This window comes from Plodia interpunctella, chromosome 22 (genome assembly GCF_027563975.2).
Source record: "Plodia interpunctella isolate USDA-ARS_2022_Savannah chromosome 22, ilPloInte3.2, whole genome shotgun sequence".
Classification (NCBI taxonomy): domain Eukaryota; kingdom Metazoa; phylum Arthropoda; class Insecta; order Lepidoptera; family Pyralidae; genus Plodia; species Plodia interpunctella.
Genome location: NC_071315.1, coordinates 4,414,604 through 4,430,238, shown reverse-complemented (window position 1 = coordinate 4,430,238; position 15,635 = coordinate 4,414,604). Strand labels below are relative to the sequence as shown.

Genomic DNA, 15,635 nt, shown 5'->3' with positions numbered 1-15,635 from the left:
TAGTATGAAGATATTTTACTTACGATTACACACATAAACTTTTCTGAATCTATGTACCTATTTGTTTATTTATTATGACAACAACTTAATATTAAAGATATTATTACGGTAAGTTTAACTAAACTACTACTAAGTAAATTTGCTTAAGTACTACCTATATACTAAATTTCCGTTACTTAATTTTAAAGATCCTAAGAAATCTAAGTATACAGCGGGGCAAACAGACGGCGGGAATTGCGGGAAACGACTTTATTTTATACCAAGTACCTATATACCTATCGGGCATACATAGCCTTGTGCCAGATGTGAACAAATCTCGGGCCAAGGCTTCGCGATCGCCGGATATCACGATTATAGGATCCGCAGTATTGAACATCTAATTCACACTTATTTACATATTAATATGACACATTTACGTAATAAGTGGGTTTTTAGTTCCAACAATAACTTGTTTTCTTTGTTGAAATGTTCGCTGTTTTATTGATTTAACACCTGCTTTAATTCGATGATCGTAGTTATAGATTAGTTAAATAGATTCGTGGCTGTTAAAAGGGAAGCCCGAAGTGTAGGTAGGTAGGTAAGTACCTATCTAAAATAAAATTTTGAAAATCCGGCTCTGTACTTTGTGACAGCGCCGCCACCCACTTTGGGTATGTTGTCGTTGCCTTTCTGAACAAGGTACCAGCAGAAGTAACCTACTTATATAGAGAGACAATATTCTAGAGGAAACCCCAACAAGTCACACTTACGACAGTTCAGTCAAGACAACTATGATTCGTATCTAAGTAGCTATATAAATGGTTTATTTGTATAAGAAGAAATTATCATTGTCAAGCGAGCAAGATGATAAGGATTTCCTATTTATTAATTTCGGAATAAATACTTAGAGCTTTTCTTCAGTAGTTGAACTAGTGGCAGTATAAATAAATCAATGATCATCATAACCACAAAGAGTAGGTACGTACCTATAATGTCTTTGCTTAACCAAAAGAAAAAAATGACGAAAGCAAATAAAACTAAACTGTCAATGTCAAATCTTGACGGCAATCAAAATAAAAATGGCGAACGTCCCTTTTATTGGGTTACGAACCCATTCTCAAAAAGTCTGTAGCCTTTACAAAAGGACCTTACGGAATTTAGAATCGTTTTACGATGTACGGTAAGAATAATTTTAATTTATGAAATTTGTAAGCCACCTCCATAACAAACTAAGAAATTACGTAATGTTCCTTTCAAAACATAACCTTATTATTAATTTTATTTTGCAGAAAAATTATCAAGAAAATATTTCTTAAACAATCCACTAATGAGTACCTACCAATCTATTTCTAAAGGTGCTTAAATTCTCTTGTTTAAAGTATTTAATAGTAACATTATTTTAACCTTTAGTTGTGTGTACCTAGTAATTTTTGGTGTATATTATATTATTCTCATTATTAGTTTGGGTATGTTAGTATTTATAAAAGAATACCTGACTAAGATTCTTAAAGACTGTTGAGTTAGCATCCCTTAACACAAATCTCAAACTTTGGGGTTTGTAGCTAACTGGATCTGTATGATTTCTCTCTATATATTGAAATATATTTTTCCAGTCATGTTTACCGTTATCAAGCAGTGCTTATGCGAGCACGCTTTGACAAGAATGCAAAGATTCATGACATGTCCAAGGCTGCGGAGCTACTGAAGGAAGGAGAAGAGGAGTTGTTCTTGAACCAACATCCCATTCCAAGGAAGTGTGAGTATTTTATCGTAATTTGTTTATTAAATAAGACACACAACTCTTTGGAGGTCATGTGGTGTAGCCGCAGCATTGAAAATTTTATAGTAGATTCATTTTATAAAGTCATATCACAGACATTAGACATTTATCATCAAGTATATTTTACTTTACTTCAGGTAATCTATTCCAAGTACATTCCCTAATATTAATGTGTATTAATTTCTATCTTTAAATTCTAGTTGCAACAAGTGTTGGCGGTGTAGCCCATGAACGTGTGGTGCTCTCTCCAGACTGGGTCCTAGACTATTGGCACCCCCTGGAGAAAGCCATGTACCCGGAGTACTTCAAAAGACGCGAGCAAAGAAAGAAGGAATTTGTCGCAATGTGGGAGAAGGAGTACGGAAAGCCCAACCCGAAAGATTCACACCACTAAGCATAAATTATTGTAGATTAATGTAATTATAGAATAATTGTTGTATATCCGTGTTTCATTGATTTATACAAATATTATTGTAAAAATAAACTTTTTTTCACTTACGAAAGGCAAGATAAATTGAATTTTTTTCTAACTTCTAGCAAATAGAAAAATCTATTTATTCAATTTTTTAAAACAATATTCTATATCAATTAAAGCATTAAGTAATTTTCGTTTCATTTGTAACGCAACTAAATCTTGCTCTCTGCTCTTGAATCTGTCTGAGATCCGACGATCCAATTGATTCAATGATCCATTATTTGATTCGAATCTGTGCACTTATACAGATTCGAATGATCCAATCTTTAAAATGATACGTTTTTCTCAGCGCTAATGTCTATTCTAACACACATGCATCGGTCTTTTTGGGGACACAAAATAAAACATTTTCTTCAATTTTGCTACATTTATGAATGTGAAATTTAATCACTCAATACCACAGAACAAATACATATCTTAAATACAATATTACTGTAATGTAAACCTAAACAATAAAATTATACAAAACAATTTGACACCTACTTTATCATAAATAAATGCATTTTAGTCGTCAGTGGAGTTAATAGAATTTGGTCTAATCTAAACAGTTACAAATTTCATGATTTGTTCAAAATGAATTAAGTTATTAAAATTAGATTGTTTCTTGATTAGCAAAAGACTGGTGATTTTGGATTTCATACATAAAAATTGAAGTCTTATTCATAAAAACGTTTTCCCTTCCACTAAATAAAAAGTATTTCTGATATTTTTCATAGAATATCTAAACCATTTCAAAAATGGGTTTAGGCCCAGTTTTAACTATTTTTGCTCGGCGTAATATGCATATCTGTTGGTGATTTGGACATTGATACTCCTATCAAATTATTGAATTTTATATAGTATTCTATTACAGGATTTATAATTGTATTTTTGAAAACACCTATTCAACGATTCCCACAACTTTAAAAATAAAACAATTCTGAAATCCTTTTAACATTTACACAAAATTACACACATGGGACTATGAAATGACATTTATCCATTATTAATAAGATAAAGTAAGTATTATATTTTAGATCTTTTTTGTATTTTTCGGATGTTGCATTAGATGCAATGTTTTATATTAAAACTGTTATTGAGCCATTTAAGACATATTGCAATACTGTATATATTTCTTTTAGAGCAGTCATAAAATAATTTTAACAGCCCATTTTCAAAATAAATAATATAATTTAATTTAGCTCAGTTAAAATTTACCAACAACTGAACAGCTTTGCATAAACTGTTCTCTAATATTCAATGACTGACATATGAGACAAAAATGTAAGTTCTTTCGATGCATCGAGCCGGCGCACGTGTAGTCTCCCTTTTCAGTCACAAATCTTGCGTGTGAAAGAGATGAAACGAGTCGCGAGTCGCATTTTTCTGTCACCCGCTACAATTCATTATTTCTAATGTCTTGGGACTTCACTCACGTACTTCAGGTTGTTAAATGTCATAATGCTTTTTCAGGTTATTTTCTACCCATGTACCAATTTTCATCAGAATCCGTCGAGTAGATTTTACGATTAAGTGACAAACATCCCAAGGTATCAATAGTACTTTAGACGTCCATATAATGTGACTCAACACTTTGCGTTCCCATTACAATATTATTTTATCAGAGGGCAGCACTGAGGAAAGACGTATTAAGTGGTGGTAAACAAAGTTGGCGACAAACTGTGAAAAATATCAGAATTTTACTTATATTATATTTAAAATGTACGTAGTATATTACCAGTCTTCAACAGCGCCTTGTATTTGGATGTAGAAATCTCGGGAACCATAATGTACGAAAAACAACGACTTCGTCGTAAAAATTATACTTATTTTGTTTACCACCAAACGTCAGGCAACGGCATCTGCGCCGAGTTTTGCGTGTTGTCCTATTGGTCGTTCAGTTGCCGCCGAGGGTGTGCCCCCGCCCCCAGTTATGTCCCCCGAACACAGTGCCCCCGGGCCTCGTGGGCACACGCGCCTGGGGCGCTGTACCGAAACCGCCCACATACCGCGTGTCGGGAAAGACTTCCTTCCTGTTTATGATAAAACATAATTTAGTGTACTAATTTTTATCATGTTTAATCTAATAATATTACGTTTCATGTGTACATAAATTGATAATAAATGACATATTGTTAAACAAAGTTTGCCGCGTCTGTCTGTTTGAGATAAACTCAAAGACACAAATTTTTTTTTCACAAATTTTCATGAGTTTTTAACCAAGAGAAAGTGGGATATAGATGTATAATTTATAATGTTTTTAACCCTGAAAAGCCAGGACGGGCCATTCGTTACGAATATGCAGAGCAAACAGATCAACCCACTGGCATCTTAGAGATGGTCAAAAGGTCCCACAAGAGCTGATTGCAACTAGTATATGAAATGGAGAAGGCCATGACAAATCACTTTATTAATATCGCCAAGAATTTGTGTTTAATTCCACTTAATAACCACGACCCTCAGCCATGAGGAAAACAACTGTAAGGAATACTGACTAAACATGTGTTTATCTTTAGTCAAAATACTAATTCACTGGAGGATGGAATAAGTAAATACTTACAAGAAAAGTGGTGGTGACAACAGGGCTGGGCCTCCAAACTCCTGAGGGTACTTGAATAGCAGGAAGAACGCAAGGTGACCAATCAAGATGCCAAGTAGTTCCATCACACCACTGTAAATAATAATCATGGTCATATACACCACATACAGATATTATAATAAACTTTGATGGTTTATTTATTGTTTTGGTAGTCTTTTGTCCATCATCCTTTGCTCCTTTTCATAACAAAAGAAAAATGAAATTACTTCACTGTTTCATAATTAATTATCAAAAAGGACAATTTTATCTTTATTCATGACCACTCACCCTCCACTGATGACCAGGTTGAAGGCGAGCAGCACCCATGGCAAGTACATCGCCTTGAACCGTGTTCCGAACCAGAATGACACGATCACATCCTTGTTCAGTTGGCACCACACGTACAGCACTGAGAGAACCATAGGGTCCATCAGGATCTGGTGAAAATGTAAATATTGTTGTATATGAATAAAATCATAGACATCTGTGAGGAAAACACTTTTAAAAAATCCTAATATACATATGTATATACCCACATAATTAAATTTAATCTATATAAAATCTAAATGACACACATAATAAAATCTAAATAAAATTCCCAGTTTTATTTATAAAACAATGATATATATACAGCCAATGTTAATGAATGTTTTGACTTTGCCTGTATTATAAATTTAATCAAAATTGGTCTGTGTGGTTGAGTTTATTCATAACAAACATACAATCTCCTCTCTTTATAAGTATGGATAATACAATAAATAAACTTACTGGCAAGTTAACCAATAACCCAATGACAACACAGCAGACCCAGTTGAACATGAGCATGTACAAGTAGTCCGCCGGCTTGCCCGCAAACATGCCCGTCTCCAATCTCTGAGAGTAGTTGTACAGGAAGTAGCAGTTTATCAGGAAATGGAAGCCAGTTGATGGGTTGATTGGGTAGAAGAAGAGAGCTGTCAGTGGTCTCCATATCTGTGTAATAATAGTCAACATGAATAAATGTAAGAACTAAAAAATTTAAATCAATCATGAATGGAAAATACTCTATCGATAAGAACCTGCATATTATAGATAGTTATTTATTTTTGGTTGATTAACTATATAGGTATTTGTTAATATCAGGAGCATCAAGCCATATATGCTTATGCATATATGGCTCCTGATATTGATACATGCTCCTGATATTAATACATGCTAAACTTTATATACTAACTACTTATTATACAAACTTTATATTTTAAATATTGCAATAGGTAGAAGCATAGTATAGTGGACAAATAAGTAAAAGTTTGCCCGATGGTAAGTAAATACTGCAGCCCATGGACTACAGCAACTAGTTTCTTACATTTATGTTAACTGAATTCATACCTAACCTTGAAACCAAGAATTTGTATTTTAGAACAAAAAAGAAACAGATACTAAAAATTATAAATGATAACATAAATATGTATGTCAACAAATAACATCGTGAATGATTTCATAACCAATACTTTCTAGTAATTCAATGACAGGTATGAGCCTGATTTTCGTATCACTTCCAAGTCCAAATGAGAATATTTTAGTGTTAACATGGGATATACCTATGTAGTACCATTGACAAAATATCCCAACAACATAACCCACCTGTGGAAATACGATTAAAATGGAATAATATAGGTACACATACTGACCTGAAAGTCGACAACCAAAGGACGGAAGTCCAAAACGAAATAGTAATAGTTTATAATCCCAAATCGGCCAATAATACTAAGAGCTATAGTACACGTTAGCCAATATCGTGTAAAACATGGTACGCTATAATACCAGTCCCGAAATTCCGACATATTCACAAAATATTTGTCGGCACTAGACCCAAGAAACAAGCAAAGTGGATTTAATTTTTCTTACTGCGCCACTGATATAATAATTTCATCACTCTAAATGCATGAATGAGAACAACGATGAATTGAACATCAGTAAATAGGCGTACACGTGTCTCAAGAGAATTTGCTGAAATACAAGCAAGCAAAACGATTGATGAAAAGAAAGATGATTGTTGTATTTTTTTGTATGACGGAATTGAGTTTGACGTTTTATTTGATGTTACCATGTAATAGAAAATGGTTTTTTTTATATGGCAATAAAAATAGTAGGAGGTAAATGTCAGTGTCCAGCATGTGTCATGTGTCCATTGCATATTGAATGTCACTGCTCTGCTAATGTCATTTACTGACTGTCGAAAAGTCACAAATATTTATTTTGTTTTGAAAGTATCTTGAAAGGTGAAAATATTGAGACGAAATAATATAAATATGAGGTTTTTAATAAAACAAATGTGTTTGTTATCGTCTACACTACGAGTTCGGCCAATAATGGCACGAAATTATGCCAAAGATGCACAGAAAAAGAACGAAGAGAAAAAGGAGGAAGAAGTGAGAAAAAGTAGGGTTATGTTTGTTTCTTATTCTATTTAGCAATTTATAAGATATAAGTGCAATAACAAAATACTCCTAATTTATACACGTTAAAATCCGCAAATTTCAGTGTTATTTTGTTACCATAGGAAGTTATCAATTCGTAACTAATCGAGAGAATGTAATTTTTTCCTTACAGATATAGTAGTAGAAAAATTTGATGCTATTGTGACACTGAACATTGATCGGCAGAAAACTCGCAACAGTCTAGACATACCCACACTTAATGAATTAGCACTAGCGCTGGATACATTTGAGAAAGACAACACAGCAAAAGTTCTAGTCATCAACGGAGAAGGAGGCTCATTCTGTTCTGGATTTGATGTCGATGAACTGGTCGAGAAAGGATACAATCCATTGAAAGATGCATCGGTGAGATTTATTTTGTAATACACTAGCAGCTTATTAAGCTGACGCACGCATCAGCTCATCATCAGTTTGGATTTCATGTGAATCATTTAATACCACAAATTGGCGAGACATGCATGCCTCAGTTTCAGGTTGCCTTAAGTCTGTGCACAGCTTTAACAATCTTAATTAACGTGTTAATTTCTGTGATCATATCTGTAACTTTGTAAACAATGTTCATGTTTGTTAACATACCTTATATTTCTCTGTATACCACTTCCCCGTTAATTTTGACCATTTTTTTTGTATTGTTTAAAAACTAAATAACCCAGAAAATAATAAGACTATGTCAGCATTGTAACTTATTTTGTGCTCCCTCTCAAAGACTTAACTAAGTTACAATCTCCTTTTTTGTATTTCCAGGCTCGCCTTTTACGCCGGCCGCTGTGTGACAAGCCGACCATTGCAGCTGTCTCCGGATATGCCGTTGCAGAGGGGTTCGAGTTAGCTTTGGCCTGTGACCTGCGCATTATAGAAGACACTGCTGTGCTCGGCTGTCTGGGGAGGAGGTTTGGTTTGTGATATTTTTGTATTGTGTGTTCTTTTATATATCGGACATTAACCTGAAAGAATAGAATATGTTATAGGGAATAAATAATACATTTTATATTTTTATCTCAAAGTAGATTAAGAAGTAAGTAGATGGCTGTAGTATTTTTAGGCATACTGAAAAGTTTACTTTAATAATACTATATGATTGATTATAGGTACCTACTTGTTTAATTTCTGAACAAATGCTTTTGACTATATATGACCAGCTCCGCACGCGCTAATAAGTAACCAATGTCATTCACCTCAGCCTATAGTCGCCAGCAACGCCAGAGGTGTCACACGCCCTTTTTATAATATTAGGTAGTATTATCATCATCAATATAATATTAGTATGGGTTTTCCAAAGGTTTACCACAAGGCATGTTCGGCGGGCGCCGGCTGACGTCGCTCATAGGGCTGTCGCGAGCGCTGGAGCTGCTGATGACGGGCCGCCTCATCAGCGGCGCCGAGGCGCACCAATACGGGCTCGGCTCCAAGCTCACCACTACTGGCACTGGTGAGTACTGCTATGGGCCTGTTTCACCACGTTATCTATACTAATATTATAAATAGGTAAGTGTTTGTGAGTTTGTATGTTTGAGTGGGGTAATCTCTGAAACTACTGATTTCAAAAATTCTTTCACCATTAGAAAGGTACATTATCCAAGATTGCTATAGGCTATATTTTATCTCAAAATTTCCACGGGAGCGAAGCTCTAGTGTTATATAAAATATCGTATTGTAATCTGACAAACTGCTGACACAGACAGACAAATTTGCTGAAGTTATTTACCACCTATCGAACACCTGTAAAACAAAAATTTTCAGAAATCACAGGGTCCACCATCAGGTCATGGATAATATATATATAATGCATTGTCATCCAAACTAAATGTGTATACAAAAATTGAGCTTAATCAGTTGGAGATATCTGTTTTAAAATTGAGTTGCAAAGTTCGGGTGGAATCTTGCCACACACAGAAATGCATTACATTTAACTAATTTATTAATGCATGTAAAAGAAATTCTGCATATTTTTTTTATCACAGCTCTAGGTGAATCAATAAAGCTGGCCAAGTCGCTGGTGAAATTCCCCCAAAACGCCCTCATTATGGACAAACTAGCCGCAGTGAACTCCCAACTGAATCCTAACAGCGAGGAGAGTATGAGAGACGAAGCAGTCATGACCAGTCTCCTTGGGAACGCTATTGAGGATATTAAAGAAGGAGCTAAGAAATTTCAGGGAGGTTAGTATTTTTTTATATTACTACTAGCAAACTTCAGCTTCCCAGTCATTTTTATGTATATATATAATATCGGCCACAATTTATTCAGGAATAAATTGTGGCCGTCCAAATTAAAAGGGACCTTATGGCGGCTGGCACTTAGGTCTTTATTGCCGTTGTTCGAATACAAAACAACGGCAGTAATGGCGTAAGTGCCTGGCGCTATAAGGTCCCATTTGATTTGGACGGTAACAATTGTCTAAATTACAGTGAAAACTACATCAAAGTCCATTCTACTGTTTAACATAAGTAAGCTTAGAAATATACAGACAGACAAATATACTGCATGTTCATTGCAGCCCTTGAAGCTATGGACAACTACGTGTGTACGTATGTGTCACGCAAGCAATGCTTACTTTGTGGCCTAGGATTCTTTGCTACAGCAATAAACTGATTTCGATGAAATTTTTCACGCGGGTTATCACATTAAGTACTTTTTCATAGGAAGAAACTCCTGGTATATAGTAGCTGTAGTGTTTTCATCATCAGCCCCTTTCTGTCCACTGCATAGGTCACTCTTCTTTTACGCCAACCTTCACTAGTCTGTGCAAATCTATCCACATACGAACTGTGACCGTGATGATGTCATCTGCCCATCTCGAAGCTGACTCTCTGACTCCCTTCCTCCCCTATCCTAGGCCACCATTTGGTCAGCGTCTGACTCCATTTAATATCTATACTCAATAAGTATAAATTATATTCCAGGTATAGGGAAACACGGTAAGTTCTATAAACTGTCAGAGGTGCCCCTGAAGGACTGGGAACTGGAGGAAACTGTAGAAGAGGTCCAAGTCAGCAAGCAAACTAAACCAGACGTCGACAAGAAATCGTAAAATGAACTCTACGATGTATAGTGTTAAAGTATTTATCCTTTGTAAGATTTTGTGTAAATTTTGTAATACTAGTCTTTTGTTTTTTTTTTTTTTGTTGTGATAAATGTTCGTGCCAAATAAGCTAATGAACTAACATTGGAACTTGCCCGCGAATAACGATTCGAAAGTAAGTAAAGATGTCCTTAAAATATGGGTTTATTCACTAATGAGGTCCATAGGGCGACCATGGGTGTAATGTGTAGTGTAATGAAGGTCTACCTTGAAACATACAAATATGTATCACGTTATTTTCACATGCTGTCTCTTTTCCCATATCGTGTACGCATCGTGTAAAAGAGAGAACGCGTGGGCACATGTTTTATGTTTCATATGGTAGCCCTTTTGGTTAAACTAAATAATTATTTATTTTAATAACCCCATCATTGCATAAGTTTATGTACAATTACCGACAAATACAAAGTTGATGTTTTGTAAAAATTAAAATTTAATTTGTTAAGTCATAATACAATCGTCATATATTATGTTTACGCGGCTGTACATACGAATAAGAGGTGGTCCAGGGCTGAAGGCAAAAATAAATAATTTTCGAGTAACCATAGACCACGTGGTCAGCTCCCTGTGGTCTCACAGCGACCTTTAATTAATCTAAAAATATCATGGAATTAGAAAGTACTTACTAAATCCATGAATCCCGAGAAAGATAAAGGACAATATATTTATTGTCCTTTATCTTTCTCGGGATTAATGTTGTATTCTTTCTAGTATGCAGTTACTAATATGCATAAAAGACTTTGTTTTCGAATATTTTTGTATGATTGAGACTGAATGTCTTACTTCCAGTTTTCGTTTTTTATCTATCGCTAATATAATATTTTTTGTTACTTTACTGCATATAAGACTCATTCAACGATTACTATAATAAAAAGTATCTTCATTTTGTTATAATGTAATGTAATGTAATGTAATGTAAAAGAACTCTTGTCACTATTTTGCAGACATTGCCTTCATTTGGAAATATCTTGTAGAAATAAAACACATGCACAAATGCCTTCAAGTTGTCACATAGTATTAATATAAACAAGTATTAAAATGTTCTTCCCATTGTTAATTTCTGAACTGGCACAGGATAATACATATCAGATGCGAAATTGAACTTGTTTATTTGGAAAACAGTGTTTAAAAAATCCTTATCCCAATCAAATACTAATATTAAAGATTTATACTATTTTATACATAATATGTATACTCGATGCTGGATAAAAAGTACTATGCATTAGTTATTCCAGGTTATAAGAATACTAGGTCTGTCCCGGCTTCGCTCGGGTAAAACCATAACAAAAAAGTTGTCTATGTGTCACTCCAGAAGGTTTCATCTATCTCTGTGCCAAATTTTATGTTTATCCATTACAAACTTAGACCTCGAGAACACAATAAATTTTGATGAGTTTTTACAAAATGGTAAATATTTCAAAAACGACTTAATAATTCTTATTCTTCTTAAAAAATCTATTGACACATCACAACAGACCAACGGTTCGAAAGTTATCGCGTTATACATACAAAACATGTATTTTGTCCCAAGTCGAATTGTAGACGTAGCTCGCTTCGCTCGCTCGGTCAATTACTTAGTAGAAGTGCTCGCTTGGAGAAAAGCAGTGTGAAATAAAACCACGTATAATAAGAAATAATGTTTAATACATAAGAGTTATCCCTATTCATCCTGCACGCCCTTCTCGGCCTGGTACTGGTAGTGGAGGTCGGAGCAGTCCTGGTTGGAGATGTTGAGCCAGCCGCGCTCGCTGATGTGGTACACGCGGACGATGCCGCCGGAATACGCGTCGCGGTGCGTCGCGTGGTAGATGGCGCGGCGACCCAACTCTATCGTCATAATATAATGTTTCACGATTGTACTGTAATATTGCAGTAGGTAGTAGCTGGTAGTTGCCTATGGTGAACCAAATAAATAAACTAGAAAAAAAATCCTAGACATGAAATTTTTTAGGAAAGATTTTTGTCAATTCGATCCCTAATGGAGGAAGAAAGAAAGAAAGAAAACATTTATTTGCCAAAAACGTGAGTACAAATAGACAAATTGATGTCAAAATTAATTAAACCTACATGTTTTACCGAATATAGGTATGCAAATACAAATAAATAAAGAGGAGCATGCTATCCACTACAAATCCAAAACAAAAAAGAATTATAATGTATACTAGCCCTAAATTCTATCAGAGTCTATCATTAAAGAAATCATTTAAAGTATAATAACATTTATCAGTTAATAAAGACTTGAGGTGCTTTTTAAATAGATTTAAATTTAAGCTTTTATATTGATTTGGAATTTTGTTGTAAATTTTCGGTGCCATACATACTATGCTATTACCGAGTAAAGCAGTTTTTGATGGGTGCATGCATAATCGATAGATATCTCGATGATTACTCAATACAACATCAGGTAGAAGAGGGAATAAATGAGCATTGGTTTTCACAATTGTTGCTACCTCAAGTATGTAAAGTGACGGAAGTGTAAGAATTTTGTGTTCTTTAAAAAACGGAGGAAAAATTCAGGTTGAAAACAATGTCGAATACTATTCTTCACCTATTTCAAAATTATGGAATTGGAATATCAATGGAAACAACATGTCTTACTCAAACAAAATTGTTAATTGTAAATGTTCTATTGTTCTTGTCGCCAACTTGAGCGACATCTTATCCTAGCATGTTACAAAACAAAGTCCTCTGACGTGTCTGTCATTCGCGATATACTAAAAAACAACTGCACGGATTTTCATGTGGTTCTCACCAACTGGTAATGTAATTCCTGAGGAAGGTTTAGGTGTATACTTTACTATACTTTTACACAAGTGAAGCCGGGATGGTAAATAAATAGTAAATAATAAAAATTTTACCAACCTTGTGCCTCTAAATCAGTGAGATCCCATTTGTAACCAGAGTCTAGCACACCAAAAGCATAAACAGAACCGGAGCCAACTGAGAACACTTTGCCTGGAGTCCTGGTGCCCTCACTGTCTACGTAGTACAACTGGCAACCCTGAAAAATAATATGAAAATTTATGTATACTGCTTGTAACCTAAAAATAAAAAAATATTATATTCATAGATACAATATATCAACTAGTAGAAACTAAACATCGGACCAATAGTGAAAGGCTAACACAAGAATTACTGGCTTGATATCATCAAAGATATTCCAATGGCCTGAAAACTAAGGATGGTACAAATTCTGAAGCGAAAAAGTAGAATAGTGGAACATGGGCTCCGATGCTCTGTGGCTGAGGTACAACCGGAAAGAAGAAGAGAGAATAAATACCTGTGAGAGAATAAATATAAATATTTATCTATTGAATAATTAACAGGCAGCTTCCAGATGATGCGTCTATCAGGCAACATTGAAAGTTCTATAGTAAATAAATTCACTTTATAAAATCACTTTGTTTACTGATATTCTTAAAATATAAATTTTTAAACACAGTGTTTCGCTTCTATCCACTTTTTCAATGATAAAGAAGGTTATGTTTGTGTCTCACTCAATATTCGCTCGAAAACAGACAGTTTAGGAAAATGTCTTAAAAAATATTTCTCACTCTCTTGTCGAATCCAGCAAGCATCATGCCCATACTGAGGCCCATGCCCTTGTAGTTGTACACCATGTTGGCCATCAGCTTGCTGGCGGCGGCCACGGAGATGCGTTCCCTGTTGCGGAGCTCGTACAGCCGGCACTGCTTAGCTAGGACGCGGTCCCAGTACACGCAGTCTGCTGCGCCGCCCGCCAGTGTTCCTGAGCATTGAGGTAAACTAGCGTAAAGTTAAAGCATTTATTCTGAAATTGGACTTTTACATTTGAGAATGTTATCATTGCACCTTTAGTCAACAGTTTTAGAGGAAATCTCGAAACTTCAAGACATACCTTAACACTTTCACAGATTCATAACTGCTTATAGTTATGACAATTAATCTATAGTGTCTCACCAAGCATTAAAATAAGTATAAGCATTTTTTCAAGTCTAGTATAAATTACACATAATATTTATCTACTACTGCTATATGAAGAGTTTCCAAAAGGAAATAATTGAAACAGTATTTGTCCCTATCATGCCAGAAGGGCTTACTATTCTTAGTATTATTTTCATTTAAATTTGATAAACACCATACCTTGTAGAATAACATTGTGAGATGCAAAAGCAGTCAATTTGTTGCTTTATTTTTTGAATAGGCAATTAATATTATACTCTTCCAAATTGTCAACATTTTTGTTATTCAAAAATCACTCACCAAGCAAGTAGTCATTGATTTCAACAATTTTCTTCATTGATTGTGAGCCTATGAACTGACCACCAGTGGCTCGGGAGTCTACAGCCAACAGGACTCCACCCTGAAACCATTGCAAAGATTTTAAATGATAAGATAAACCAATTTTTATCATTCAGATTTCAGGAAGATGAAAGCCAAAAAAGGTTTATATAGAGCAAATAAAGGAGAAGGCAGAAGCTGTGTCAGATAAAGAGGTCAAAAGGATAGCTGAGGATAGGCAGATATGTTAGTTAAATAAGAAATAAATACAAGCAATAAATGAAAAAAGGCAATAATTTGGCTGATTTGATTATGTAGTAGATACTTGCTATCTAGACCATAGATGGTTGATGGTAAACCCAACATCACCGAAACCTAAAGTAATAAATAATCTCACCTGGTAGCGGAAGCCAAGAGTGGTTGTTCCATGGTCGAACTCAATTTTGATTTCTTTGCCTGTCTCGTCGTGTGTATTGAATTTGGCTAAAGTTTCTGCGGGCTGTAACAAAGGTTACATATTTTTTTATAGTAGAATTGGATTAAATCATGAAGTTTCAGTAAATTAACCTAAACTTACGTTTGCAAACGGAGGAACCGCAAGTTGAGCGCTGTTGATAAAGTTTTGGCTGAATCCGATCACATCGCTCTGTAAAGAAGCTAAGCCATATGTAGGCCTAAGATTTATTTTCTCGTCAAGGCGGCATAAGTCGACCAAAGCCATGGTTTTAGTTTATTTTGGAATAGTAAACTAAATAAACTTCTCAGATATTGTTGGATGACAAGCAAAAACGCCGATGAATATGATTTGACAGTTTTGACTTTTTGTGTAGTGTAGCCAGTACCAACCGACCGATGTGGAATAACATGCTAGATCTAAAAATAACTTTAAATTTTATTTTTATATTTTTATTTTGTGTATAATTTATTTAATATTCATAGTGTATTTATTGATTTTTTTATATTAATTTTAGATTAACTTATATTTACAATGTTAATAGACTTTGTTTATACTGCCCTCTATT

At 34.6% G+C, this 15,635-nt stretch overlaps 4 protein-coding genes across 4 annotated transcripts; 2 read left to right on the top strand and 2 right to left on the bottom strand.

Moving 5' to 3' along the window:
* Positions 1-1,013: 1,013 nt before the first annotated feature.
* Positions 1,014-4,246, top strand: ND-B22 (NADH dehydrogenase (ubiquinone) B22 subunit). Its single transcript, XM_053762243.1, has 3 exons — positions 1,014-1,159; positions 1,593-1,735; positions 1,960-4,246. The coding sequence occupies exons 1-3, from the start codon at positions 1,059-1,061 to the stop codon at positions 2,151-2,153; spliced, it is 438 nt and encodes a 145-aa protein (XP_053618218.1). The 5' UTR covers positions 1,014-1,058; the 3' UTR covers positions 2,154-4,246.
* On the bottom strand, positions 2,582-6,856 carry Der-1 (Derlin-1). The gene is made up of 5 exons (XM_053762241.2): positions 6,462-6,856; positions 5,560-5,763; positions 5,080-5,228; positions 4,774-4,884; positions 2,582-4,246 (listed from the first exon to the last, which is right to left on the bottom strand). Exons 1-5 carry the CDS (start codon positions 6,612-6,614, stop codon positions 4,111-4,113), a joined length of 753 nt encoding a protein of 250 aa, XP_053618216.1. The 5' UTR covers positions 6,615-6,856; the 3' UTR covers positions 2,582-4,110.
* A 139-nt stretch (positions 6,857-6,995) lies between these two features.
* On the top strand, positions 6,996-10,438 carry LOC128679848 (probable enoyl-CoA hydratase). The gene is made up of 6 exons (XM_053762314.2): positions 6,996-7,212; positions 7,384-7,616; positions 8,016-8,166; positions 8,551-8,700; positions 9,233-9,430; positions 10,175-10,438. The coding sequence occupies exons 1-6, from the start codon at positions 7,083-7,085 to the stop codon at positions 10,300-10,302; spliced, it is 990 nt and encodes a 329-aa protein (XP_053618289.1). The 5' UTR covers positions 6,996-7,082; the 3' UTR covers positions 10,303-10,438.
* A 1,539-nt stretch (positions 10,439-11,977) lies between these two features.
* Prosbeta5 (Proteasome beta5 subunit) lies at positions 11,978-15,430 on the bottom strand. The gene is made up of 6 exons (XM_053762315.2): positions 15,191-15,430; positions 15,011-15,112; positions 14,596-14,695; positions 13,908-14,101; positions 13,216-13,354; positions 11,978-12,180 (listed from the first exon to the last, which is right to left on the bottom strand). The coding sequence occupies exons 1-6, from the start codon at positions 15,332-15,334 to the stop codon at positions 12,014-12,016; spliced, it is 846 nt and encodes a 281-aa protein (XP_053618290.1). The 5' UTR covers positions 15,335-15,430; the 3' UTR covers positions 11,978-12,013.
* Between the last annotated feature and the right edge of the window lie 205 nt (positions 15,431-15,635).